At 36.0% G+C, this 12,887-nt stretch overlaps 1 protein-coding gene across 12 annotated transcripts in view; it reads left to right on the forward strand.

The window, feature by feature from the left end:
• The window catches only part of MYCBP2 (MYC binding protein 2), a 204,571-nt gene that overhangs the window by 41,135 nt on the left and 150,549 nt on the right, over positions 1 to 12,887 (forward strand). For all 12 annotated transcript variants that reach the window (XM_030036241.2, XM_030036239.2, XM_030036242.2 and 9 more), the window contains exons 6-12: positions 38 to 280; positions 562 to 633; positions 3,569 to 3,665; positions 8,696 to 8,769; positions 9,966 to 10,104; positions 10,904 to 10,980; positions 12,550 to 12,754. In XM_030036241.2, coding sequence (XP_029892101.1) covers positions 38 to 280; positions 562 to 633; positions 3,569 to 3,665; positions 8,696 to 8,769; positions 9,966 to 10,104; positions 10,904 to 10,980; positions 12,550 to 12,754 — 907 coding nt within the window. The remainder of the gene's footprint in view (positions 1 to 37; positions 281 to 561; positions 634 to 3,568; positions 3,666 to 8,695; positions 8,770 to 9,965; positions 10,105 to 10,903; positions 10,981 to 12,549; positions 12,755 to 12,887) is intronic.

A 12,887-nucleotide genomic window follows, 5' to 3' on the forward strand; every position in this document is an offset into this window, starting at 1 on the left:
TGTTTTTCACTCACTCGCTATTTCTTTTACTGTTTAGGTGCCAACCATTTTAAACTCTCTTCAGCGGAGTGTACAGGCAGTTCTGGTGGGCAAAATCCAAATCCAGGACTGGTTCAGTAATGGGATAAAGAAGGCAGCCTTGATGCACAAATGGCCATTGAAAGAAATATCTGTAGATGAAGATGACCAGTGTCTACTTCAGAGTGATGGTTTTTTCCTCTATCTGTTATGTAAAGATGGACTTTACAAAATTGGCTCTGGATATAGCGGGACAGTGAGGGTAATGTGATTTCTTCTTGTCTGACGAATGATAGTTAATATTTTAACTTAACTTTTATGATGTCCTGTTTCCATTGAGGATCTTTTGTAGCTTACTAATGAGCAGTTCTTTTACAGTTTGTCTCAACTTTTTCTGTGATTTCTATGAGGATATTACAGCATTTTCTTACAATTTTCACTTCTCAATATAGTTGAAGACGTTGTTATTTAGATGGTAAATGATTATGTGTAAAATTGTCAGTCTGATATTTGTTAAGTGATTGGAGTTTTTTTGCCTTTCAGGGCCATATATACAATTCTACATCCCGCATCAAAAACAGAAAGGAAAAAAAGTCTTGGTTAGGCTATGCTCAGGTAGGTGAATACTTAAAACATGTGCCCCACGCCCCCATCCCTCATGAGTAATTTAAGTAGATGTTGGCTTAGAGTAAGCTTATGTGGATATTGTATTGTTCCTTTGGCTTTAGTTATAAAAATAAATTTTTTGGTACTGACTTTTAAATTGTGGAAGATGAAGAACATCTGATGGTACTGGCATATAGAAAGGAGTCATGAAGTGTCATTGATTTCTGTTGTCACTGTAAAGACTTTCTCAAATATGATGGTTTAACGAGTAAATTTATGAATTGTACAGTCAGTTGATGTGTGCTTCTTAAATAAAGGAAGTCAGTGGATGTAAAAATGTGCTGTTCCAACACAACAGTGTAAAAAAAATACTTGAAATATCTATTTATGAAAAGAAATTGATTTTAAGACATTTGCAGTAAAATAAGGAAGTGCTGTTTTTGCTGGGGGAGGATTGAGGGTGTGTAAACCATAAGTAGAGATAATTGTTGATGTTACCACTGCAGAGTTAGCTATATTTGGATGTTTTGTTTTTTTAGACTTAGTTTCTGGAATATCAACCACCTTTTCTTATACCTTTGGCATTCATTATAAAAATAGTGCAGTTTTTTAGAATCCTATTATTACCACTGAGTGCTGTCTCTCTCTCTCTTTCTCAAAAAAACCCCCAAAACAAAACAAAACCAAACAAAAAACAAAAAACAAACAACCCACCTCCAAAATGAAAAAAACCGCCACAACAAACCAAAAATTAAATTTCAGAGAACAATGAATTTACTTCATTTTTTGACTACTGAGCAATTTTTATTGTATATTTACAATTAACTGAGTGATATCATTGTCCCAGTGTGAAATTAAGTGTACTCCTTGCCACACTTTTGAAGTGAGATATATACAGAATCTGGTTTTGTTTAGATTTGAAACAGATCACCAAAAGGTATACTGGCACAATACAAATGTGTGTGGTTGCACTCATTCAGGAGCCTGTTTTATCAGTTTGGAAAGGAATAGAATCCATACAGTTTCACTATATAGAGTTAGACATTTGGACATCCTGTACATATCTATAAATATATTTGATGTTCTTTGAGTGCTTGTACAGGTGTATGCACTCACACAGTGACTGCACTCAAAGGCACTGCTAGTTGGAAAAATGTCACTCTGGGGCTATATTTATAGGAAGATGTGTAAGTTGCACTTGCTGCTAAGTATGTGTCTGTAAAAGAGGTAAGATGTGTTCTCAGTCTCATTTCCCTTCAGGTGCTTGGTTAAAGTTAGCTCAAATTCAAGTGATTTTTCTCACTTCATCTGACTTACTTTAGACTGAAGCTTTTCAATCTACTTCAGTGCTCTTTACTTAATTATCCTAGTTTGTGTGGGTTTGTTTTTCCTCATTTCACAGAGATTGATTTATCCAGGAAAATTCAAGTAGTTTTAGACAGGAGGAGGAGAGTTGGTTGGATTTTTCTGTTGTTGTTAGATGATTGTAATTAGGGTCTCTGACTCTTTGACAAATGAAGATATTCTGAGGTTAAGCCTTAGTGATGTCCCTGTGAAATGTATCTATTCTTAGATGTGTAGAATCCACATCTGAGGCCAATCATGCTTCAAGCAAGTGCAAGCCATTGTCATATCTCTTGTTATGACAGTGCTGTTGTTAGAATCATTATGTAGTCATTATGCATATTGGCCTCTGCAACCCTCCTGTAGGTGAATACTACTTTGCTTGGCCTCAGTCACCTTGAATGAGTATGTTCATAAGTGCCCTTAAGTAATCTTTTTCCTTTCCTGTAGCTGCTTTTATAGCAGAAGTGCTTTCTAAGTGTAAATTCCCCGCCTGTTTCTACCCTGCTCCCTCAAAAACCTTTCAAGGGTTCACAGGCATTGTGGGATCAAAAAAGATATGCGAGCAAAGTTGCCATATTGCTTCACATGGATCTGTGCACATTATGCAAATGTGGGGGCTTATGCAACCTATCTAGTTTAAGCTAAAGCAAAACTTCTTTGACTGTGTGTGTTTAAAAGTGCACTCAAATTTATAGGTATAAACGATAAACCTCAAATGTGAGTTTCAGATAGGCAAATCTTTTTACTGAGTAACCTTCTAAACTGATGACTGAATCAAACCTTTAAAAAAAATATGCATATGAACAGAGAGAGAAGATGCTATTTTGGTATACCAAGGGAGACTTCTTGCTGTGGGTTGCTGACCAGAATAGGTAATTTTGGGGAATGAATGTATTCTGCATGTGGAGAAACAGAAAGAAGAAATCATTAGTCCCAAATATCTCCCTTCCTCTAGGTCTGGTTAGGAGTTGGGAGGTGAGCAGTATAAGAACTCATTGTATGTAACCTTGTGTCATGGCCGGTGTCACCAAAATCACCATATACTTTGCAGGAATTTCTTTGATGAAGAGCTCAGAAAGAATAAATACATGGAATCCTGTTAGTGTTGGAGTCAAAGTAGTTACTTAACATATTTGAAAAATTCCCTAGTTTTTAATGCACATATTAATATTCATTAATGATCACTGTTCTATATATGTATCTCCTTCCCAGAATTCCTGTGAATCTTTTGTTGATTTGGAAGGCGGGGACAGGAACATTGGTTTTTGCTGTGGCTGTGGCCTTTAGCTGTAATTGTATACACATATGAAGAACAGAATTGCTATATGTGGCTTCAAAAGCTGTATACGAGCTTCAGCATGCTGATCCACAGCATGTGTAAAGTATAGAGGAAGGACATCAAATTTCTGGTTTTTATTGCAGAATTTGATTAGTGGAAAAAAGTTGATTATTGAAATGAAGCAAATTTGATGTAAAAGGTTTCCAAAATTTTTAAACAATACCTAAAATAATGATTGCATTTTTTCACTTTTGACAATATCCTTTGACGTATTTAAGAATATTTTCATACCAATATATATATTCTTACTCTTACCAGGGTTATTTATTATATAGAGATGCGAATAATCACAGTATGACAGCCGTAAGAATAAACCCTGAAACTTTGGAACAAGACGGTACAGTTGCTTTGCCAGGTAAGAACCTCCAGATACGAGAAGACGGTTGTAGTTCACTGTTTACATGCTATGTATTTTCAGGTAAGCAGAAGAGAAATTGAGACAGATTTTGAGATCACAAAGAGACTGCTTTTTTATGACTTTGATTTGCTGTGTTAGACTAGCTGCAGTATTTCATTCAGAGGTCTTGCATCTTACTCCAACTACTGGAAGAATATTGCAACATTTTAGAATGTATGGTCATATTAATTTAAAGACTCCAAGAGCTTAACTTCCTTCTTAAAGAATTTTTATTTCTTCCTCGTTTGAACTTTGAGCATTTGGCTCAGATACGACTTTGTTTCCAGTATCTGTTACATGTAGGTAGTTACAAACTATGACCAAAGCCATTTTTTAATATAGGTAGAAATGTATCCAAAAAACAAAGGAGGCTAATGAACAGTGATGGACCATGCTTCTGATGTTTAAACTGGTGGGGGTTTTTGTTTATTTGTTTGGGGATATTTTTCTGTAGTTTAGGTTTTTTGGGGGTTTTCTGTTTGGCTTTTTTGCTTGGCTTTTTTGCAGAGGAGCCTCATAACTTGGGTCTCTGTTTAGAAAATGAGGATGTTCCTGGAACATGTTTTAAAGGCCTCCTGGTGAAACACATCTGTTCTTAGCCACTCATGTGAACAGTAGAAGGGCACAAGAATATCTTTTGATTGAACAGTGATACGCTTATTCTATAGATGAGAGGAAAGATTTTGTGTTGTATCCTGACAAAAATAAGAAGGCACTGACTGAAACCTCAGAAAAATTCTGTAGGCTTTTTGTATTTCTAACACAAACAGTAATTTTTGAAACAAACTGTGAATGTAGAATCTAGTCTACGCAACTTTCTGCAAGTCCTTAAAATGTGGATGTCTATTTAAGCTGCTTGGTCTTTGTGGGGCTGTATGAGAAATTTGAGTGAGGGCACATTCAAGGACCTGACAAATTGCCTCGTAGGATTGCTTTTCCACTTTTTTCACCTCAAGGCAGCTTCTTCAACCAGTAGGGTCCTTTGAGGTCCTTAATTAAGTTACCGTTGGTAAAGAAATCAGTGCAATTCATGAGTCTTGAGAGACACTTGAGCACATTTGAAGTCTACAACTCTGAGCTGTTAGCTTTCTCTTGCAAATTTCAGTGACAAGCGTCATTCTGCAAGACAGCCTTGTGTTTATCCTATAAAAAGGCACAAATTAAACAAGAGTATGCCTTCTAAACAAAAATGTATTAATCTTTCAGTGCAAAAGCAAATCTTATAACTGTGGGAATACCCATTCAGAAATCCCTCAAACTATTTCACACAATTGCATTTCGTGTGGTTTGTGATGCTATGAAAGTGGGTGCTAGATGTTCTTCATAACTCTTACCCTTTGTATTTCAGCCCTTGAACTTTGCTGGTTTGCTTTGTACACACTTATCTGAGTGTTATATTGTGAGCAGATATGGCCTTGTTCTTTTGGCTAGGACAAATTCCAAGGGGTCTGCTTCTGGTTATTTCTGTTTCCCTTTAGAAGGAAATAAATGAAGGCGGGGGGAGGTATGTGACCTATCCTGAGGAAGCCTGAGTAGGTACATAACTCTAAACAGTAGTGGCTGCTCCACTGTAATCTTAATAATGACCTGCAGCATGTTGTAGTTCTGAAAAACCACACGGGATAGAACTAGAGGGCAGTAACCTCGCTAACAGCTGAATACTGACATGACTCCAACTATTTGCTCCTAGTTGGTATGGTGTTCAGACATGGCTCTATCTGGAGTTAATCTCTTTCAAATTCCTGGGTTGGTGATATTGCATTTAAATAAGGTATTCATATTTATTCTTACAGGGATGCGTAGGAGATTAGGAGTTCATTAGTAGATGTGATTAGGAGTTGATCTTAGCTACAAGTTGTGACCTTTGGAAACTCAGTGAACTATGGAACATTATCTTCTTTCTCAGACAGTAGGATCCACCAGCTTCTTGAAACCATAAACTTCTACTGCAAAGGGCAGTCTTTCCGCTCTGATAGATGATCTAGCAAATCTGACAACATATCTGGAACTACCAGACTGTATGTCAACATTCTTGTATCTGATGCCTTTGCCAAGCTTCATACACTGTCCTTGAGCTGTGGATCTGTCTACCCAGTCCAAATGTCATAAAAGAATCCCTGAGTTCTATGAGATTTTCTAGGTGATTGGACCTGAATTTACAGAGGAGGTTTTCATCTTGACCGTTTCTTTAACAGTAATTCTTACTATCTACCTTAGAGAAAGGTTGCTATGTTCAGCTGAAGAAGTTGAAGTTACATGGTATATGGTTTCATTGTTCTTTGAAATTACACATTAATATCTTGGAGCTCAGGACTATTCACTTAGTCTGAAAAGTACTGCTAACTGAGGGTAGCCTAAATGAACTCAAGAGTACTTATTAGCAGGCACAGGATGCACTATGTAAATACGGAAGGTGATGCTTGACAGTCAATATCTCCTGAAGCCTCTAAGGAGGCTGTGATTAACAGATGTCTGTAGTTATGTCCTTTAAGTAAAACATAAGCCCTTTCTGTTACAGTAATCTCCAGAGAGAAACCTTGGATATCTTTGTAGCCAGAATTTCCAAAGTCAGATTGAATAAGACTACAATTGATCATAAGAGCTCCTTGCTATCTGAGACACTATACTATCCTACTCGTCACAGATATTCCATTTGGCTTCCATTTTCTACTCTCCCCATTAATTTGATATTTAATGCTGGGCCTGGATGTTATCTAATCAAGTGCTAATATTCAGGAAGTCTTCTGAAGAACATACATTAAAAAAAAAAAAAAAAAAAGGCTAGCATCCCTGTTCCAGATTTCCTCTATGAACACACCTACCAAACATACAAACAACCCCCAAAAATGTTTACTGGGAGGCTTGCCTTTTCTTGAAATGACTCAAGAAATAGGCCAAACAGTGTAATATGGACCCACTGGTGGCCAGAATATCCCGTTTCCTTGACTGTTATGCTTACATGAGCATGTAGTTTTCAGCCATTCAATGGATCTTAATACTTGCTAACTTCCTATAACCTTTCAGAAATGTCATTTAGATAATTTTTGAAACTTCTTTTCAAGTTACTAACAACTCTTGTTTTATCACTAATATCGCATTGCAGCACAGAGATTTAGTAACGTGAACTGACTTTGGTCATTAAATCCAAGATTATTTTTGAGAGAGCAATTTTTCAAACTTCAGTGTATCTGTCATTCTCCATCCTGCTTGCTGCTTACCCTCTTTGTGATTCATATCTGTGTGTGCTCTAAGGGGGAGGTTGCCTAATTTAGGTCTGTTACTTCAAGATGGGAGAATTAGAGAAGGCCACCTAATGCATATTCTATTCCTGGTAAGATACTATATTGGACTGGGCAGTATAGTACTAAAAAGTAAACAGGTTTATGGGTTTGTGAATACTGTGGGGGGTTTTCAGCTGTATTATTTTTAATAAAATGCTCTTGCTAGCTAGCAAAAAATAGCAAATGGTTGTGCCAGAAGGATATTATGGATATATTATGTGTGCTTCACTTAGCATTGAATTTGTTAGATAAAATGACTGATACTGGATCTTTGTTCAGGTTATGAAACAGATTATTTAGAGTGTAAAGTAGCTGTCCTGTAGTATTTTTGTAAGAGGTCTATTTCCTGTGTAATCAGTGAAACAAGCACCACACAAGCCATATAATATCAATCTCTTAATAGCTCCATCAGCAGAGCAAGAAGGGAAGAAGAGATGGTGTAGGGACATACTTTTAAACTTGTAGAGAAAGTGGCCTTTTTCTTTTTTCCCCTAATATGGGCAGAATTCTTTCCCTGCCTTTTTTTCTTGGAAATAGCTGACCTGTTTTCAATAAATGTATGATGCATTCGAGTACATGCTTTATAGTTTTCCAAAAAATGTGGATTTAATAGTTTGGTGAAATTTATGAACAATGGAAAAATGAGACAAATAATGAAGAGTTTGATTGTTTCATTTATTTCTGTGGGTTTTATATGCTGGACTGATGAAACTTTTCTTTAAAGATAATGGCCCTTATTTAAAAAAAAAAAAGTCTCTGGGGAAGGAGAAAGACTAACACTCCCAGAAAATTAGAATTTAGTTGTGTTATAATAGTTTAGAATACCCCTCACAGGTGAATATTAAATGTTTTTGTAGTTAAATATTGGGGTAACCCCTTACATTTCATACAATGAGAAGTGCTTTAATAACTCTTAGAGGGTGTCGTGGTTTAACCCCAGCCGGCAACTAAGCACCACGCAGCTGCTCACTCACTTTCCCCCTACCCAGTGGGATGGGGGAGAGAATCACAAAGAAAAGGTAAAACTTGTGGGTTGAGATAAGAACAGTTTAATAGAACAGAAAGGAAGAAACTAATAATGATAATAATACAATAATAAAATTAAAATAATAATAAAATATTTGGAATATACAAAACAAGTGATGCACAATGCAGTTGCTCAGCACTCGCCAACCAATGCCCAGTTAGTTCCTGAGTGGTGATCCTCCCAGCCCCACTCCCCCTGGTTTATATACTGGGCATGATGTCACGTGGTATGGAATACCCCTTTGGCCAGTTTGGGTCAGCTGCCCCGGCTGTGTCCCCTCCCAACTTCTTGTGCCCCTCCAGCCTTCTTGCTGGCTGGGCATGAGAAGCTGAAAAATCCTTGACTTGTTGCTAAGTAGTGTTTAGACTAACTGAAAACATCAGTGTGTTATCAACATTCTTCTCATACTGAACCCAAAACATAGCAGTACACCAGCTACTAGAAAGAAAATTAACTCTATCCCAGCTGAAACCATGACAAGGGACAAAAGAGTATTATATGCTTTTGGTGAGAGAGGAGATCCTAGCATAAAATAATGTTATCAGGACAGTATGATCTCTCTTTAGACCGACTACAACTCTTATAGTCTGATTGTAGTGAGAATGAATTAAACAGAAGCAGAGAACAGTGTGTGTATGTTAATATAAACTGATGCAGTGCACTTCATCTTTCTCTCACAGATTGTCATACTGAAGGGCAGAATATCCTTTTCACTGATGGAGAATATATTAATCAAATAGCAGCATCTAGAGATGTAAGTATTACATATGATGGGTAAACTATTTTTCTCTCAACTGAATTGTTTTATTTTACAATACTTAGAGCTTCCTTTTTGCTTAATGTTTGGCTTTTTCTTCGCTAACACAAGTAAGACGTCTATGTAACTAGAGATAATAAGAAACTGCCATATTTGTGCATAAAAGAGCAGTATTTTGGTATTTATCGACACAATTTTGATTTGTGATGGATTTTTCAGGGTTTTTTTAATTTTTCAGGTAAGTTTTAAGAAAAACTTTGTTGCTTTTTGTGAGAAAAAAATCTTATACATGGAATAATGGCTTTTTAACATGTTATTCTACAGGACCTCTGTGGTATAAGCTTCTCAGAGCTTAATTACAATTTTTTTTTCTAATTTAATTTCCTGTAATTGCTTTGGTACTTTGGGGGGAATTTCAGCCAGATTTAATAGAAAAGGTATGAAAGATACTACATTCCAATAGATTTTTATATGAAAATTGCCTGTTGGCCAAAGCTGTGGAAACCCAAATAAGTGCTTCTACTAGCAGCAAAACAGTTCTAGCTGTTCTGTTTTGTTCAGCAGACAGTCCTTACATTCTTAGTTCTGGACTGGTCACTGTTTTTTGACAGTGAGAAAGCTGTAAAACAGGGATGGGGCAGGGGTGGAGTGAGACAGGGTTGGCAAAAGATGCCAGATATGCAACTATAAGAAAACCAGGATTAATCCATTTCCTTGTTAACAGAACAACTTTTTTTTTAACATGGCCAAATGAAGATACTTCATCTGCACTTGTAGACAGAAACCTGTTTCAGCTACTCTTTAAAGCACTCACTCTTAAACTGCATGCAGAATTTTGAGTTCTAAATCTGAAGATATTGAGGGCTTAAAAGATAGACGTAAATAGTTATAAAAGCAAGTTTTCTGTAGTGAGATTCAGAGTTAATTATTTCTATAGCAATTCACTATTTTTATAGTGTTCATAGTGTGTTTTCATAGAATTCAGTATGTGTTTAAGGTCTGTCAGATGCTTATCTTCAGCTCATCCTGTTTGGCACTTTCTTCTTTTCTCCTCTATAATAAATGTTACTTTATCAATGTGTTCTCTGATAATTTACTCTGAAATAGTATTATACTGATGCACTTAGGCCATGAAAAGTAAATTAATGCATTTATTATACAGTATAAAGTAGATTTTTATTTATTTATTGCAGGATGGCTTTGTAGTGCGAATATTTGCAACAAGCACTGAGCCAGTACTGCAACAAGAACTGCAGCTTAAGCTTGCGAGAAAATGCTTACATGCCTGTGGCATCTCATTGTTTGATCTGGAGAAAGACTTGCACATTATCAGTAAGTTCTCTTCTTCGAAGGTTAATAACAAGCCTAATAATTCAAATAATAAAACTGAAACACTGTCCTTCCCTTTTTTTGCCTTTATTATGTGAAGGAAGGTATAGCTCCATTATAAACACGTGGAGAAGTACAAGGGTTTTAAAACTGCTAAAGCATTGTTTGACTCAGTAATCCATACACTCATTTTGAACCACCTTTCTGTCTATAGCACTATCCATGGTTTTCCAGTATTTTCCTCTAGTTGTATAATAAATATATAATTGTTTGAAGCTTGGACTTCATAATAGTGCTCGTATAACATGTAGTTAAGCTATAGAACTCCTTGCTGTGGGTCAAAGTTAACAAAAGTTAAAAGGACTGCTGGCCGAATTAGTGGAAAAGAAATGCATTGAAAGATACTAAATACGTGGAAAATACCTTTGCATCAGAATTTGAGATGCAAAATTGTTGGTGTCTACAAAGGTATTTTGGAGAAATGTTACTTGGCCTTTGCTTTGGTTTTTTTTGCTGTTAGGTGTCTGCTTTGGGCACTATCAGAACAAAAGCATATTTGGCCACATGAACCTTTTATCTGACCAACTTCAGTTGCTTTTACGCTGGTGCTATTTCCCATTTGAACAACTCTGCCAGGTCTAGCCCAGTAAGCCTTCTTGTGGCAGCAAAACTTTGTTTCACTTGTAACTTCCTTAGAACCTTTGTTATGACAAACTCTCCCTGGCAGAGTTAGGTCCGTAAACTGGTCTGTGAAACTGCCTGGTTAAACTGTCTGGTTAACGCAATCTTACTTGTCGCACAGGTACAGGGTTTGATGAGGAATCAGCTGTCCTTGGTGCTGGAAGAGAGTTTGCACTAATGAAAACTGCTAGTGGAAAGGTACTGAAAATGTTCTGTAATAAATAGCAAATTTCATCAATGTATTTCTACATGTTTTTTAATTTAATTATTATTTTCCACAACTCCTTTTTGCCTTTTTAGTATGTTAGAATGAATTTATATGACTGTATTTCAATACATTTTCAGAGCCCACTTCAAATAACCACTTGCCTTTTTCCCTTTAAAAACATAAACAGATGGTGTTGGAACCATTGAGAAATCTGTGGCTTGAATCTATAGGAATTTCTACAGTCAGTCTTACTTAGAGACATTGTGAGGGTTTATTTTAGATTTGGGGGACAAAATTACCTTTTGTCCACAAATGATGTGCTAGCACATTTGCAAAATTTTTTACCCCATGACTTTCCATAAACAGTCTGACCATAGTAATTTATTTAAATCGCAACCTGATTTTTCCAATGCTTCAGAGAATTATTGACTTCCCCTATGCAAAGTTTTCAATTGATTTCTTTAAACCTATTCTTAATGATTCGATATGTTGGTTCTGCTCAGTGGAGACTGTTTTTCAGAGGCATTTGCATATTCATTGAAATTTAGAAATAATTCTGCTTACTGTCACTATGATTTTTTACATTATTTACTGTGTTTCTATTTTGTTTTGGGAAACTAATGTTATTTTACTTGTATAAGCATAGTTCTTTGTTTTCCTGTGTTCAGAATTTTATTGCTTTATTGGAATGAAGGCCTTGCTCTGCTGCTGTCAAAACAGTGAGATTGGTGAAAATGTTCATAAATAAACGTAACTATTTTTTCCTAATAGAATTTAGTAGTATGAAACAGAATTTGATCAAGCAGAACTCTTCAGACATTGGAGGAGACAGATTAATTTGATCTTCAGACTAACAAATGCCTCTTCAATATAAAATTAACAAATTTCCTAGTTTTGGTCTCTAAAGTTATGTGTTTAGGTATGAAACACACTTGGTAAGACAATGAAAAATGGCTTTAGGTGCCCCACATAGGTTTAACACAGCCATTTTATATTACTGTTGAGTAACATGGTTCTAGAGGAAACTTTTTAGTCCATATCAGTTTTTCATTTGTTCATGTGAAATATTTTAGTCCATGTTATTTATGTATTCAGTGGCCACTGTGCATTTACTGAAAATGTTTTAAAAATGTGTTGAAGCATATTAAAATTTGTAGTAATTGGTATTTTTAATTATTTTTATTATAATACTATGTTGTTTTTACACAGACCAGACATTTCTCTTAAGTGTTTTAAATGCTTAGTTTCCTCTTGAGTGTTTTCTTCTGAACAGTTCTTTCTTGTGTGTTCAACTCATCTAGCCAAACAATTATATGTGAAAACTAACTCTGTGGCACAGTAGAAAGCACATTTCAAAACAAGCAGAATCTAATCAGAATGTTTCCCCCATTAAGTCAAAATTCATGGGTTTAGGATAGAGGTATTGAAAGGTGTAAACAATGTCAGGAAAAGTTCTGTATGGTTTGAAGTGACAGGATCTTAAAACAATGCAACTTTAACAATGATGCAGGTTTGAAGTGCTGTGGCATAACTGAAAACAATAAACTGTTTTCTCCTAGATTTATTATACTGGCAAATATCAGAGCCTTGGAATCAAACAAGGTGGTCCCTCAGCAGGAAAATGGGTTGAACTCCCAATCACAAAATCTCCAAAGATTATTCAGTTCTCTGTTGGACATGATGGCTCACATGCCTTACTTGTGGCTGAGGATGGAAGCATATTCTTCACAGGTTCGGCTAGTAAAGGAGAGGATGGCGAATCAAGTATGTATTATGTTTGCTTGACCAATGGTTAATAAAAGCCTATTAACCACCTTTTAATTTGAAAAGAAGAGTTTTAACATTTTCCAAGAACATGTAGGCATGCCATTGGGTTTGAATTTTACGCCAGCCACAG

This window comes from Aquila chrysaetos, chromosome 14 (assembly GCF_900496995.4).
Source record: "Aquila chrysaetos chrysaetos chromosome 14, bAquChr1.4, whole genome shotgun sequence".
NCBI classification, from domain to species: domain Eukaryota; kingdom Metazoa; phylum Chordata; class Aves; order Accipitriformes; family Accipitridae; genus Aquila; species Aquila chrysaetos.